Source organism: Paroedura picta, chromosome 6, assembly GCF_049243985.1.
Source record: "Paroedura picta isolate Pp20150507F chromosome 6, Ppicta_v3.0, whole genome shotgun sequence".
NCBI classification, from domain to species: Eukaryota; Metazoa; Chordata; class Lepidosauria; order Squamata; family Gekkonidae; genus Paroedura; species Paroedura picta.
This window is the reverse complement of record NC_135374.1, coordinates 46,881,579-46,897,820: the sequence shown is the minus strand read 5'-3', so window position 1 is coordinate 46,897,820 and position 16,242 is coordinate 46,881,579. Positions and strand designations below refer to the sequence as shown.

General features: G+C 39.5%; 1 protein-coding gene across 7 annotated transcripts in view; it reads right to left on the bottom strand.

The window, feature by feature from the left end:
- Positions 1-16,242, bottom strand: part of GBE1 (1,4-alpha-glucan branching enzyme 1) — a 205,802-nt gene that overhangs the window by 110,006 nt on the left and 79,554 nt on the right. For all 7 annotated transcript variants that reach the window (XM_077342363.1, XM_077342361.1, XM_077342357.1 and 4 more), the window contains one exon: positions 2,328-2,453. In XM_077342363.1, the coding sequence (XP_077198478.1) occupies positions 2,328-2,453 (126 nt within the window). The remainder of the gene's footprint in view (positions 1-2,327; positions 2,454-16,242) is intronic.

The window sequence follows — 16,242 nt, the reverse complement described above, 5'->3', positions numbered from 1 at the left end:
TCACTGTGATCCATTTCTTGTTACTTCAAAATAATGGATCCCTCCTGTCAGAGAATATTTTCCATATTCCTTTGTCTGCCAGTGAACTCCTATATTGCAAAGTATTTTCTCGTACAAGGTAATGTGCATTCTCAATTCACATAGGATACTGGATTCTCCATTGCCCTGTTCAAAACTGGACTGAGTGCCCTGAAATGTACACAATGTTCTTGAATGGCTACAAGCTACAGTGGGAAAACAATGGTGGCACTTCTACTCTTCTCACTGACGAAGCCCAGATTACTTCTGAGGAACCTTAGAGTTGAAAATGGGTGCATTAAATATGAAGAACAAGGCCTGCTGATTTCATAGGTGTTGTCTATATGGTCCATCTCCGCCTGAAAGTATTGCACTACTGAGAGAAGGGGAGAGGAATATCATCTATTTCCTCCAAAGCAATAAAAGTGTAGAAAGAAACAAGAAACATGAATTAATATTTAACATTTTACATATTATCTAAATTGGAACATATAGAAGTCAGCAATGTCTACTTATCAAATCTGTTCACAGTCTTAATTACTGCTGCTGGGGACACTGAAGGAACAGGAGTCTGGACAACTGTGCCCAGTGTTAGCTCAGCCAAGTTACTCCCATGCTGCTTTCTTTCTAATGTTTGTATTCGTTTATAAAATATAGAGAAAATAATAGCTCTTAGTCTCTCACCCCAACAGATTTTTTTCTTAACATCAAGAAGTTAACTTCAAGACACACTTCTATTGTTTAAAGAGGAAAGTCATTAAAATAGAAACATTAATCTGGTATATCACATATAAGATAGTGATTAATCATTTAAGAATTCTTAAGCGGCAGTTCCAGTGATCATAAAATTCTTCCAGAGGTCTTCTGTTTAACAAGTTTGTAAGTTTTGCCATTGTGGCATGTTCTCAATTTTGCCCAGCCATGTAACCACCCCAGGCAAGTCTTATGATTTCCATCATTGCGCCACTGTCAACCTAGCTGCTGCAGTTGCATAGAAGAAAAATTCCCTGGAGTATTTAGGCAAGTTCGTAGGAAAGAAATGTAATAACAGACTTAGAACACAAAGGAAACTTAATTTTAAAAACTTTCTCCATTAAAGCATGAATCTTTACCAAAACTGTTTTTCCAATGCTGCTTTCTGTGGTCCACCCTCATTTGGGTGGATCACAGTTATACATTGGTCAAAACCAAAAATCTGCTATGTATGAAAGGCCAATAATATACTCATAGATGCTAACAGTATCAATGTAAATTTCTAAATCAAAAGCCATCAGTTCATATGCAACCTACAAATTCAATCAACAATGATTAAAAGGACAGGTACAAAAAACAATCCAAACAGCTTTTACTTTTTCTGGCACAGTGTTTAAAAACATGGCCCAAACATAGCTTCACAGGCTTTTACAAACTTCCAGATGCTGGATATCAGGCTTGCAAATACTTGAAAAACATTCTTTGAAAGGTGGGATTTCTTACTCCACAGAAGTAAGAGGTGCTTTGAACAGGGGAGCAGACACTCTTCACAATTTGCATAAGGAGGAGTGTGTCCATGCTGCCTTCCAGTTCCTCTCAACGATATGGTTAATTTTTGCAGTCAGCTCTACACTGTCGAGCATAGGCAGAAGGTGTAGTTGAACTCATAGCACATGAAAAGTGAGCAGCTGGCTCTTAATTGTAGAGAGGTTGGGTAAGGGGTATCAGACTCTAAATGACCTTAAAAAGGAACCCCATTAAGGGTTTCTTTGGGTAATGGGCATGGCTACCACCTTCAATGCTGGAATGTTGCCAACACCCTCAAGATGCTGTTAGTGGCAGTAACAGCAGCTTCTGCTGTGACCAGCCCTAAGAGTAGTTATCCTTTCTTGGTTATCCCCAACAGGTAAATTGGGAGGGTGGATTGTTGTCAGTAGTTGGACTGCCAGGTCTACCTACTGTTTCCAACCTATGTTCCAGCAAGACCTGAAGAACCAATAATCAACAAAGTTGTGGTCTCATTTTCCCCAGTCCAGAATATTTATGTCATTTCTTTTTCTCTGTCCTTTTCAGGATATTCTGCACTTTGACCTAACAGCAAATTACTAAAGTGTGGAATATTTCCAGGTGTCCAAGCTTACTTATGCAGATATATGCCTGCTCATATGTTCTGAATTACTAAATGTTATATTATTTTAAAAGTCTTTATTACAAACCCCACTTATACTTGGGAAGAAAAACTTGGAGCATTTTTTCTTATTAAAAATAAGAAAATCAAATTTAGAGAGATAAAAATAGATTCTTCACCATTTCCCCCACCATACAGAACAGCTTACTTTGTATGGGGTTGGTGGCTCCCAGTGTATCCAGTCATAAGTCACATTGGCATCTTCACGAGTTACGTATCTTGCCCAAGGAGAAATCCGATAGAGAATCTCTCCACTTCGGCTTCGTATCACTATCTATATAAAAAAACAACAACAACAAAATAGTATGCCAACATGAGAACATTAAGCCAATACACATTTCTGCATCTCTCATCCAGTAAAACATATGCATGCAAAGTATATGATAGGACAACATTGTACTGTATGTTTCCTAATTCCACAAACAGTGCCTGATGAAGTATAGATTAAATTGCATAACTCACAATGCAGTGATTTGGTGCCATACATTTTGTATTACAAAATGCTACTAGACTAAAAGGGGGAGGAAAAGAAGCAGCTAATAGCTTTAACTGAAGCCATAATGCCTTCTCCTAGCCAATGAACATACTACAAGAATACAATTTGCAATCTTTTAACTATTTATAACCTCCTTTCAAATTACAGTGAAAGTGAATGAAACCAGCAGGCTAAACATTTATTTATCTATCTATCTATCTATCTATCTATCTATCTATCTATCTATCTATCTATCTATCTATCTATCTATCTATCTATCTATCTATCTATCTATCTATCTATCTATCTATCTATCTATCTATCTATCATACTTATATACCGCCCTCCCATGGCCATCACTTAACCAAGAAGTGGTTGCTATACTGTCACATGAAGTAGTGGTCAAAGCCTAGATTGAGAATGTTTTAGGGGCAAACCTGCCTTTCCAGAGAACGTGATCCTTACCATGCCACCAACTTAATACAATATTTACTAATGACCTCAGAAACAGACTATGAGAGGGGAAGGACTGTGTATAGTAAGTAGTTCTACACATTACAAAGGGAGTGCTGTTCGCTCAACCACAGAGGAGCCATTTTTTGTTGCATCTGTTTCCCTTGATGGCCACTAACATAACCTAGGACTGGAACAACTCACATCCAAAGGACAGAACTGTGCATTTAAAAATCCATATGGTTTAGACACACTCAGAGTAATTGCCATTTCTGCCTTATTTCATCTGTTCTCCAGAGTCCTGATTAGTCTCTCCACTAGATCCCCCTAATGCTAAGTAAGTATTTAAGTTTTTAAATATGAATTCTGAAGTTGTTCAGATAAACAGACACACATTACTGAACAGGAAAAATCACAGAAATACAAGGAGTTGTTTGCTTGGTGTCCGGAAAGCAACAGAGACTTAATAGAGGGCATGCACTGAGTGGCAAATTGTTCAGACTAAAGGACCAACTAAGAAACAGCAATTATATGAGGCTAGATTAGACTTACTATCCACATGAGGAACAGATCCTTTAATGGAATATAAGGGTATGGTCTTGTCACATTATGTCCCACATTGTTCATAGTTTGTATCCTGCTAATAAAATGCACGAAAACCCATTTGTGAAAGAATGTGTTTGCTTTAAAGGAAAATTAATAACTAGGTCAAATGAATAACTGGTTTGCTTTAAGGGAAAATGAATAATTGGGTCAAGTATCAGAGTTTATTATATAGCGTACACTAAATTATCACTTTAAAATGCTTCCCAAGATTATAACTAAAACTGCTTATTTCACATCCCAAAATAGAATTGCACACAAAGGACTCTGTTTCACACAATTAAATGGTCCTGAAAAACAAGTGCTGCACTTACCTGTATCTGTTGTTAATCAGTATATTCTGTGCAGACACACATTGAGCCTGCACAGGCTGAGCATGGACATTTTCTTTCCAGCTAAAACTCCAAGGAGAGCAGCCCAACCATTACAAAGTTTGTGCACAAGATTCCTCACCTAACTTTTCACATGTTCCAGTGGTGGGTATACACTCCCCTCAGTTCCTGCTAAGCTGTCACAAGCCCTTCTTCATGGCATCATAGGCCTTGTGAGAATTCATGGTGGGCAAGAAGGAGGGAATGTGCATCCGCACAGAAGATGTTGATGAACAACAGTAACAACAGTTCCCAAGTCCTCCCTTGGGAACTCAATAACAAATAAATAATGCCTTGTTTTTATGAAATTGTTTCATTTGGTCTAGATAATCAGGGAACATTGAGGGTATGTAGGGGTTTTTTTCTGCTTCTGAGCCAAGAATTGAGGGGGGGGGGGACTGGAAGAACATGAGGGATCACAAGCACAACCAGTAAGTATAGTTCTTATTGTGTGTGGGATTGCTTCCACTAGACAAACACCCAAGGTGAAAATAGCTCTTTGAATGAGAAAAAATGAGTCTATTTTGCCTCTACTAACAGTGAACATCAATGGGATGTTACCAGAAAGATTCCTATCCTTACAGCAGTGAAAGAGGAACTGAGGGGAGGGGGATGCCTGCCATCAGAGCACATGATGCATGGGGTGGGAATGTCACATGTGTGCATGCTCCAAAAAGGACAGAGCGGGCCCCTCTGTTTTTAGTTCGAAAGAAAATATCTGCAGTCAGCCTGTGCAGGCACAGTCTCAATATGAAGATACTCTAGAAGACAGATGATGAACAACTAGACTCCACAGAATGTTTTCCCTATAAAAAGTAGTGTTATTAAAACATTTTGTCTGTGATTTGTTAAATAAAAATCAACAGTGCACCACAGGAGGCAAATTCATTAGGTCAGCAACCATAAGAAAGGAGACTAAAATAGGATGTTTTCTTGACAGGATGTCAAAAACACTTGGCTTCACCATTCCCTAATCTTCATTGTGCAAGTATGGCTTTTAAAAACAAATCCTAAATAGCAGCAGATAAAATACTGACATTTCCAATAAAAAAGATTCTGTTGCAAATAGTTGTGAAAAACTGCTCTTAAAATCATTAATTCACTGTAAAAGTGCATGGCATGTTACAATTGATCTCTTCCACTGGTGACCATAAGGTTTAGAACAACTTTAAACTCTTTTTAAACAACTTTAAACTTTAAACTCTCCCAGAATGAGGACTAAATTAAAATTTTTGTGGACCATTTGGATATTTTTTGAAAAGATGTTCAGGATAAACTTTTCTAATACAATATCAAGAGGTTTGCAATGTAAACTTAAGAACATTTTCCTGGGATAAGCCTCAAAGAATAGACTATAGTAGAATTCTGAGTAAACCTGACTAGCTGGCCAAATTAGACATGGTAAGAGTCCTTGAGGCTGCAACAGCCATTTTCAGATAATTTAATAATGCTGCAAAGACACACCACACACGTTTTCTAGAACTGAAACACCCACTGGGGCAGCAATTCTGACATTTAGGAATGTGTGGGTAAATATAAAAGGAGTAGGAAATGAGAATGGTAATATTATGGGGGTCCGTTATAGACCACCAAGCCAATCAGAGGACATGGATGAGATACTCCTAGACTGAATTACACAATTTTCAAAGAGGGGAGAAACAGTGGTCATGGATGATTTCAATTACCCAGATACCTGTTGGAAGACCAAATCTGCTAAAAATCCAAACTCCACTAATTTCTTAACTTGTCTTGCTGACAGCTTCTTTTCCCAGAAAGTAGAAAGGGGGTCTGCTTCTTTAGACTTGATTCTCATCAACAGAGAAGAACTGGTAGGTGAGGTAGAGATAGTGGGCACACTCGGTAGTAGAGACCATGTGATTTTGGAATATAAATAGTGGGAATATAAATAGAAAGAGAAAACCTTTCCGTAGTCGGACGTACAGACTGCACTTCAGGAAAGCAGATTTTAACAGATTTAAAGGTATGTTGGGTAGAGTCCCATGGTCAGAAAGACTTGAAGAGATGGGTGTCCAAGAAGGCTGGGAGTTTCTTAACAGTGAAATACTGAAGGCTTTATCACAAACAATTCCCTTGAGAAGAAAAGATGGAAAGAGCCTAAGGAAGCCAACGTGGTTCCATAAGCAGTTGTGAAATGATTTGAGGAATAGAAAGAGTAATTTAGGAGATGGAAGGAAAGCCTTATTACCAAGGATGTGTATAAACAAATAACCAATAATTGTAGGGGGTTAGAAAATCTAAAGCTCAATATGAGCTTAGGCTAGCAAGAAGAGCTAAACATAGCAAAAAGGGATTTAGTGATATTTCAAGTAAGAAAAAGAGTAGGGAAGAAAAGAAGCGAGGAAAAGAAAGTGAAATTATAACAGATGATGAAGAGAGGGCTGAACTGCTTAACTCCTATTTGTCCTCAGTCTTCTCTTGTGAGGGAAATAGTGATCAGTGTGGCAAAAACGTAACACAACACGAGGGATGGGAATAGTGGCCTAGGATCACCGTGGGGCAGTCCAGAATAGGGTTTGGCTGCCTTGGCAATCACCGAAGCCCAAGGTGGCCAGTGCTACAGCAAGGAGGGGCAGCGCCAGCAGCAGAGCACCATCTGGCTGCTGCATGCAGGAGCAATGCCTTCGTGCGGGTGCCAGCTGCCATGCCACTGCCAACACCACCCCTCCTTGCCTCTCCTCTCCTCACCGCGCTGCTGGCTGCCTCAGGCTTCAGTGATCGCTGAGGCAGCCGAACCGTGCTGAAGCGCTCACCCCTAGTCCATACACAGTTAGTTTCTTTAAATGAAACAAAGTGTTCTGAGCCAGATGACTTGCATCCAAGGGTACTAAAAGAACTTGCAGATGTCATCTCTGAACCTCTGTTCATTCTTTTTTTAGAATGATAGAATCATAGAATAATAGAGTTGGAAGGGACCTCATGGGTCATCGAATCCAACCTCCTGCACTATGCAGGACACTCACATCCCTATCACTCATCAACTGTAACTTGCCACCCCCTTGAGCCTTCACAGACTCAGCCTCTCCATCAGATGGCTATCTAGCCTCTGTTTTAAAAAATTCCAAAGATGGAGAACCCACCACCTCCCGAGGAAGCCTGTTCCACTGAGAAACCGCTCTAGCTGTCAGGAACTTCTTCCTGATGTTTAGACAGAATTTCTTTTGAATTAATTTCATCCCATGGGTTCTGTTCCATCCATATGGGGCAAGAGAGAACAACTCTGCTCCATCTTCTACATCAGCGGTCCACAACCTTTTTAAAGGTTGCGGCCCGTTGCCAAGGCATGGGGGGAGAGGGCGACCCAGGGCCCCGCACAAACGTGCATGCACGGACCGCCATGAATGTGCGTTTGTGCATGGTGGTGGTGCAAACGCGCATATGTGGCAGTTTCATGCATACACGCATGTGCAGACCCACCTGCATGTGCATTTGCGCATGGTGGTGGCTTAAACACGCATGCAGAGCAGTTTCAGCAGGTCCGCACATGTGTGTTTGCACCACCGGCATGCTGCCAGTTGCGCTTCCCTCTCCCCCCCTCCCGCAGCGAGAAGCTTGCCGGGCCACAAGCTAATTGGCCGCTTTAGTGGCCAATTTGCTCGCAGCTCGGCGAGCTTTTCGCTGCGGGAGTGGCAGGGAGAGGGAGCCGTAGCCCGCTTCCAAGGCTCTCGCGGCTCGGACCGGTGGTTGATGACCCCAGCTCTATATGACACCCTTTTAAATACTTGAAGATGGTTATCAAATCCCCTCTCATTCGTTTCTTCTCTAGGCTAAACAGACCAAGCTCACCTAACCTTTCTTCATACGACTTAGACTCCAAACCCCTCATAATCTTTGTTGCCCTCCTCTGGACACGCTCTAGTTTGTCTACATCCCTCTTCAACTGGGGTGCCCAAAACTGAACACAGTACTCCAAGTGAGGGCGAACCAGAGCAGAGTACAGTAGTACCATCACCTGCCGTGATCTGGTTGAATACAATATGTGACTGTGGAAAAATAATGCCGATTTTCAATCACTGTTGGTCTGCAATCATGAAAATTTCCTTCAAGACTTTGTGTGTGTGAAACATTATTTATTTATTTTAATTTATTATTACATTTTTATACTGCCACTCCCAGAACAGCCGGCTCGTGGTGGTTTACAATTAATAAATACAATCACATCCATAAAACATCATAAAATCATCCTAAAACATACTATAAACCCAATAATTCCAGGATGACAATTAAAATCAACACCCTTCCCCTAGGACTCAAAGCCCTGGCATTAAAATATTATGCCATCACTATTGCCTGATGCAACCCAGGGGAGTAAATTACCCAATAGTCCCAGGCTCAGTCTAACACCCAGTCCAGGAAAACCCAAAAGGGGGGGGGACCTGATCATATAATCCTAGGTACTTTACCCAGCCTCAACCAAATACCTGGCAGAAGAGCTCCATCATGCAGGCCCTGCAGAACCCAGAGAGCTCCATCAGGACCTGCAGCTCTTCTGGGAGCTCATTCCACCAGGTAGGAGCCAGAACTGAAAAAGTCCTGGCCCTGATCAAGGCTAGGCATACCTTCCCAAGTCCCGGGATGACCAGCAGATTCATACCTGCATAGCAAAGTGCCCTGGGGGGGCATATACATGATGTCCTACTGCTATGGATCCCATTCTTCCTTTGATTTCAAATATGTCAAAATTCAAAGGTATTAATAGTCCAATGCACAATCTAGTAATAATTGGCCTATATATTTTTATATTTTTATATTATATTATAGTTTTATATTTCAGGGAAGGGCGGTATATAAATATAATAATAAATAATAAATAAGTAGGCTTTGAATGCAGTTTTGCTTGGGGCCAAGAGAGGACACAAATATTGAGGAGGTCTCTAGGCAGAAGGGAGCCAAAGATATGAAGGGAAATCATCCTTTGTGTTGTTTTCAATCCTCCGAATAACAAGAATCCTTCCAAGAAAAAACAGAAAAGATTTGCAAAGACCACATGGAAAAAGAGACCAGCAAGCACAAATAGTCCCCTACCAGAGTCTGCAGAAGAGATTAACATCTAAAAGATAAATAATAATAATTTGTGATCTGGATTTAAGCAGGGTCACTACTTTCATTATCCAGTTTTTTTTAAGATGTGCTGTTTTCAGTTTGAGATATGGGGGTGGGTAAGTAAGGTTTGAGAATTCAGGATCTAATTTTTTTGCTATTGCTCCCCTTGAGCCTTTTTTATTTTTTAGAAAGCAAGCGAGCTGGGACTTCAGTGAACATGCATCCACAGCTTTGGTCTATGTTGCATATAACTTCAGCATAATTAACTAGTCAGCTTAAGCCCTTTCAGTCCCAACCCCCAAATAAGTCTGTAAAAGCTGAGAATGTGCACGTGCATGTATTTGCTTGAAATTATGCTTGCAACATGCACATTCTAGGACACACATGCTTCATCCTAAACTTTCAGACAAGGTGAAATATTTATTATCTCTTAAATATAAATGATGTCCTCTGCCCCAGAGCTTTTAAACATATGTGAGAGCGTAATTTAGGATTGCACCTAACATGCACACACACATCCTTACATACAAAGAATTTTGACACCATGAATCTCATGTGATTTAGTCCCTGTAATTCCCATAGCCATGTGAGGTCTTGTCTCAATACAATACAATGCACATTAGGATGAAGCCATAATGTTTTCTTTGTTTGAGAGTGTAATTTCAGGGAAGGTTTTGTTTGTACAAGGTTATCTGGTTAATTAACATTTGTAAAAGCAGTCACAGAATTCTAATTGCCTGGTCTGTAATTACTACTTGTTTTATTTACCTTTTCAGTTAATATTTGAAATGAATAAAAAAAGCAAACTTAAATAAGTTCTTTATTTGGAAAATAGATTGTAATGATCCTTTTGAGATGACACTAATATACATCATGTCAGAAAAACTCTTTAGACAAACAGGTAGCTGGTTCTTTGCACAGGTACATACTGATATGTACTGTCTTGGCAAATAGTATGTTCCACGGCTTCTGGTAACATGCTTCATGCTTCATTTAAAACTTTCAGGCAAGGTGAAACATTTAATATTATCTCTTAAATATACATTCTCCTCAATGCTAGATTAAGTAGTGCAGAACCAGTAACAAGGTGATGTCATAGAAGAAGCCAAACTAGATACATCAGAATCGGATGCAAACTAGAAGTAGCATGCCTTAGTCTCCAAGTATGACAAAACACATATCAGTGTGAATCTGAGCTTGAGTCTTTCAATTCTGAGCTCAAAACCCTGCCACTAGTAATAAATGTTCTGAATATTCCTTGGGCATTGCAGAGAACTATTCTTTAGTCAGCAGTATGTTAGACCAGTTTGCACTTTGTCTTGGCCTGTAAAAAACATCTGCCCTTTTTTATAGAGACAATAACTTACACAGCATTACCAAACTATTACAGTGGATCAATGTGCTCTTTCTATTTTGCTGAGAGGTCTACTATATTGCTGCATAATTGCCAATAGATAAATTGTGTTAAAATAAAAATGCTTACATGAAATTAAATTAATTACTTCTGTTAAATATATTGTTCCTTTTTAAGTCTACTAGAGCTGTGTAAAGGGCACCCTGGGGAATGCATGCATGCCTCTACATAACCTTTGGCAAGGGGAATCCAGGGGTACCAAGGATGTAATTATAAATTTAATAAGATCTATGACTGCATAAATACAGATGGTAACTGACTAATCATTAATTCGTCAAAGTACACTTGGGGCCAAATCCCTTGGGATGATTTTTTTTCCCTGTGCAAATCTCATTTAAATTAAAGTGTTGCATTTTTTTAAAAAAAGAAAATGTGTAACAAGGCTTTCTTGCTCAACATGCATTCCTTTTAGTAGATCTTAAAGAGGATAAGGTTCTGGATTTTGCTGCTTATTTCAAATGAAATAAAAGAAATGGGATGAACCAAGATGATTTCTTCTTTCTGTAAGTTATTCATCATAGGATCACCAGCAAAGTGACAGCTACATGGCATGGAATTTAAATAGTATTGAAATGTAAGCTCTAATGACTCTGAATATATTGGTTCTCATGCCTTTAACTAGCCAGGTATGACATTGCAGGTGATATGAAGTCATGGAATAGTAAGCTACATTATATATTGCTGATGATGTTTTAAAATGCCTCTGGCCATCCAGTCTAACTCCTTCTCACTTACATTCAAAGAAAGTCATTGCCCTTTTCAAATTACCTCCAAAGGACAAAATGAGCTTCCTCAATATTAAAACTTTATTCCCTGAATAATCATTCACATTTCGTGATTCACTTGATTAATCTCGCTTGGATTAGATTTGGAATACTGGATTCCCCCACACATGCACATGAACACCATTATGCGTGGACTTCTGCTGGATCCACATGGAGCTGAGATTTCTTTTAACTGCAACAATTCTGATGGACTGACTCACATTGCCAATCCATTTTCCAGCAGGAAAGATTTAAGTGCTGTCACAAATGGCATTTGCTGGAAGAAAGACAAATTTAGAAGTCTGTTGACATAACATAGTGGTTTGAGTCTGGCTTTTGGGTAATAAGAATGAACACATTATTTTAGAACACATTAATTTTGGTGTCTCTTATGGGAAAGAGGATAATATATCTAATAGAATATGGATATTGGCAGTTCAAACTACCAGGAAGAGCCAGATTATGAGGTTAAATTAACTTTCGTATATATTTTTCTGAGTCAGTTGGTCTAGTGTTTGGTAAAACTAGTAAAAGAACTATATGAACAGCTGGATCAAAACAGTGGATCTATGCTGTCTGGGCCTGGTGATTTGTCAGTTTTCAGTTTGTCCATAAATTGTAGGTGCTCATTTCTAGTCACCTCAATCTGGCTAAGGTCTTTCAACATCCCTCTTGAAATCAAAGGTTCTGGAGGGGGAAAATATTTCCCATCCTCTCTAGTGGAGACAGAGGCAAAAAAACAAAACAAAACATTTGCATTCAGTTTCTCTGCCATTTCTCTGTCATCCTTTAATAATCCTTTTGTGCCTTGGTCATTCAGTGGCCCCACTGCTTCCTCAGTTGGTTTTGTGCTTTTAATATATTTGAAGAAATTTTTATTGTTGGCTATGTCTTTTGCAATATGATCCTATGACAGATACCACGCAACACTCTTCCCCACACTGAGCTAAAATCTTCCTCCAAAACAAAGCTCACTATCCCACACAGTCACTGTCTAATCTCTGTGGCTTTGTTCAACCTTGGGAGCATCTGTGGCACTGAGGCACTGTTATAAACCAACAAATAAAATATTTTATTTACTAAGAGGGAAGGGCAGTTGGTATCAATTTTTTTTATACAACTCAGTTCTTATTCGGTTAGATTTACAGTTCTAATTTTAACAGAGAGGTTTCTTATTTGTGTTTTCCATAAAACACTTATCATTCTTGGATCTTTATCTGTACACCGCCCGTAGCGCCGCGGGCGGCGCCACAGACTAAATAAAGCGCTAAGCAGTGGTGGGGAGGAGTTAGGGCGGGCTGTGTCCGGGATAAAAACTCAGAGGAGCGAATCAGGAGCCGCGAAGCGGCTCCTGATTCGCTCCTCCGAGTGTCAATCCTGTCCCCTCTCAACCTCCTTTTCTCCAGGCTGAACATTCTCAAGTCCCTCAACCTATCTTCATAGGGCTTGGTTCCTTGGCCCCAGATCATCCTCGTCGCTCACCTATGTACCCTTTCAATTTTATCTGCGTCCTTCTTGAAGTGAGGCCTCCAGAACTGCACACAGTACTCCAGGTGTGGTCTGACCAGTGCCGTATACAATGGGACTATGACATCTTGTGATTTTGATGTGATGCCCCTGTTGATACAGCCCAAAATGGCATTTGACTTTTTTTACTGCTGCATCACACTGCCTGCTCAAGTTTAGCTTACAATCCACAAGTACCCCAAGGTCTCGTTCACACACAGTGTTACCTAGGAGCATATCCCCCATCCAGTAGGCATGCTTTTCATTTTTCTGACCCAGATGCAGAACTTTACACTTATCTTTATTAAATTGCATCTTGTTCTCATTTGCCCATTTTCCCATTGGGTTCAGATCTCGTTGAACTCTGTCTCTATCTTCTGGAGTATTTGCCAGTCCTCTCAATTTGGTGTCATCTGCAAACTTGATGAGTAGTCCCTCCACCCCCTCATCTAGATCATTAATAAATATGTTTAAAATTACCGGACTGAGGTACCCCGCTACTCACTTCCCTCAAGTCTGATGAAACACCATTGACAACAACTCTTTGAGTGCGATTCTCTAACCAATTCCCTATCCACCTAACTATCTGAAAATCCAGATTGCAGTCCTTCAATTTATCCATCAGAACATCATGGGGAACCTTATCAAAAGCTTTACTAAAATCCAAGTAAACAACGTCAACCAAATTTCAACAATCCAGCAAACCTGTTACTTGGACAAAAAAGGAAACCAAGTTGGTCTGACAGGACCTGTTGGAGACAAATCCATGCTGACTTCCTTGGATCACCAAATTGTCCTCCAGATGTTTGCAGATCGCTCCCTTTAATATCTGCTCCATTATCTTACCCACAACAGAGGTCAGACTCACTGGTCTGTAGTTTCCCGGGTCATCGTTCCTCCCTTTTTTGAAGATCAGAATAACGTTTGCTCTCTTCCAGTCCTCCGGGACATCTCCAGTCCTTAAAGAGGTTCCGAAGATGATGGACAAGGGTTGTGCAAGTTCTCCAGAACGTTCTTTGAGTACTCTCGGGTGCATTTCATCCGGCCCAGGGGATTTGAATTCATCCAGCCCCCCCCATCTCAAAAGGAATTCTATGAGGACATGGTCACTTCCCCCTAGGATCCCCACCGTCTTCACCTCATCCACCAACTCTTGCCTGTTGGTCAGTATCCACCAACTCTTGCCTGTTAGTTTTTGCCTGTCTGATCACCAACTTGCATTTTATTTTCCAAAGTTACCCCTTCTACAATTAAATACTAAATTTAATCACCTTATTGTCACTGTTCCCAACTGATGTTATCACATTTACATCTCTCATAAGAACCTGAGCATTCCTTAGGACCAAATCTAGGATCACCTCCCCCTGGTAGATTCTGTGACTATCTGCTTCATGACACATCTGACTATCTGGTTCAAGGCCAAGTTATTGAAAGTATCTAGAAACCCAATCACTTTCTCCTGACTTTAACACATATTGACTCAATCAACTGTGGGTAGTTAAAATCACCTATTATAACATAGTTACTTCATCTAGCTACTTTATAGGATTATTTTGCTATTTTTAAATAATCTTCTAAACTTTTATCTGATGACAAATAACTCCCAAGCTTCCTTTATTGCTACCCACAGCCAAGCATTTCTATTTTTAGAGATATGGAGAGACTATCTTACCCTGCTATTGAACTTGCACATCTACTAAACTTGCCTAGTCTCCTGTTCCAGACACTTCAGCACTGGAGCAGGGTCTGCTACCTTGCAGAGAGAGGATGCTAGACTAGTCGGACCACTGATCTAATTCAGCAGGGCTCATCTAATGTTCTTAGGGAGCTTCCAGTTTCTTCTATGGTGTGAAATTCTATGCTCTGGAGCTGCTGCATTGGGGACCAACTTTTAGTTGTAATTAAAAATGAATATCAGCTGTTTATGAAATAGTAAACTATTGAAATTATTCTTATGTTCCTATTCAACACAAATAGGGCCCCCAAGGTAGCAAGCATCAAAACAACATTTAAAATGAAGGATGTATTATAAAACAAAGGCTGCCTGATTCCGAAACGGAGGTGGCATTGTAAAGACCTGACAGATTTCATATGTCTGGCCAGAGACCCACTCTGGAATTCCAGATCAGTTATCCTGTTAGAAGTATGGTTTGTGGTTTCTGAATGCTCTATTCAGTCTTTCCACCTTGTAAATTCATACAATCTTATATCTCACACAAATGTCAAACTAATCAAATACTATAAATTGCAGGGAATAAAGATAATAGGTTCTTATAGACTGTCCCAGTTTTTGACATTTGCATATTTATATTAAACCTCTTCCACTCAAACTGTATTTAGCATGATGATAGTCTCTAATGTCCAGTTGTTTTTTAGTCGCTTTTAGTCACTTTGCCAACAGTTATTTTAAAGTATCTTCATACTAAGAATGTTTTAAAAGTGATTTATAGAGTAGCAAATTAATTTCTTTTATAAAGAAAAAGAATCTCAGTGGAAAGCTTCAAAACAATATATTATTGATTTTTCACTATCACATTACATTGTGTTGGCAGGCAAGCTGAACTGCAGTTGGGAGGTGATCCTATGTGTCCGAGTTTTAGTCTATTTGTGGTGTTATCTTTTTATACCTCAAAATTATTTTAAGAGAGTACTTAGCTGAACTATTGCAATAGGGTTTTAACTGAATTTTATCTTCTTTCTCTGTTTTATACTATTTGTTTTTATCCTAATTTTATAATACTTAGGTACTGTTTTAAAGTACTGATATTTGTTTTACTGCTGCCATTTTAATTTTAGTAGTTGGAAGATAATACCTGTTTTCAAACTCCCTCCCCCATCTAGCAATAAACTGTGTTTACATGTGTAATGGCTAGAGTTTGAGGTTGGATGTGGGGCATCCTGTTCAACAACAAAGCTCGCTATATCTTGCGAAAGTCAGAAATCTATACCTCATGTATCTTACTTACTAGTTTATCTTTCATTTCTTTTTTTGCCATCACGTCATTGCTGATTTATGGTGATTTACCCAAAGGGTTTTCAAGAGCCATGCATAGATGGTTTGCCATTTCTTGCCACCACATCACAACCATGGTTTTCCTTTGTGGTCTCCCATCCAAATAATAGGCCAGGGATGACCATGCTTAGCTTCTGAGATCTGATGAAATCAGGCTAAAACGCTTTTAAAATTTCTTTTGATGTAATACGTCATGTATAAGTATACACTGTTCTAACAGGGATGGCGTCTGTGAAAGGCATTAAAGCACATTTAGTATTATGTACTGAGATTTAGAATAAACTCTACATTTCTTTCTCGTTATAAATAATAGGAACCTATGCGATTTCAAATAGCAGATCAGTAAAAAGCCACAAAAATATTATCTCTTGCCAGAATATTATCCTACAGTGTACTACCAACT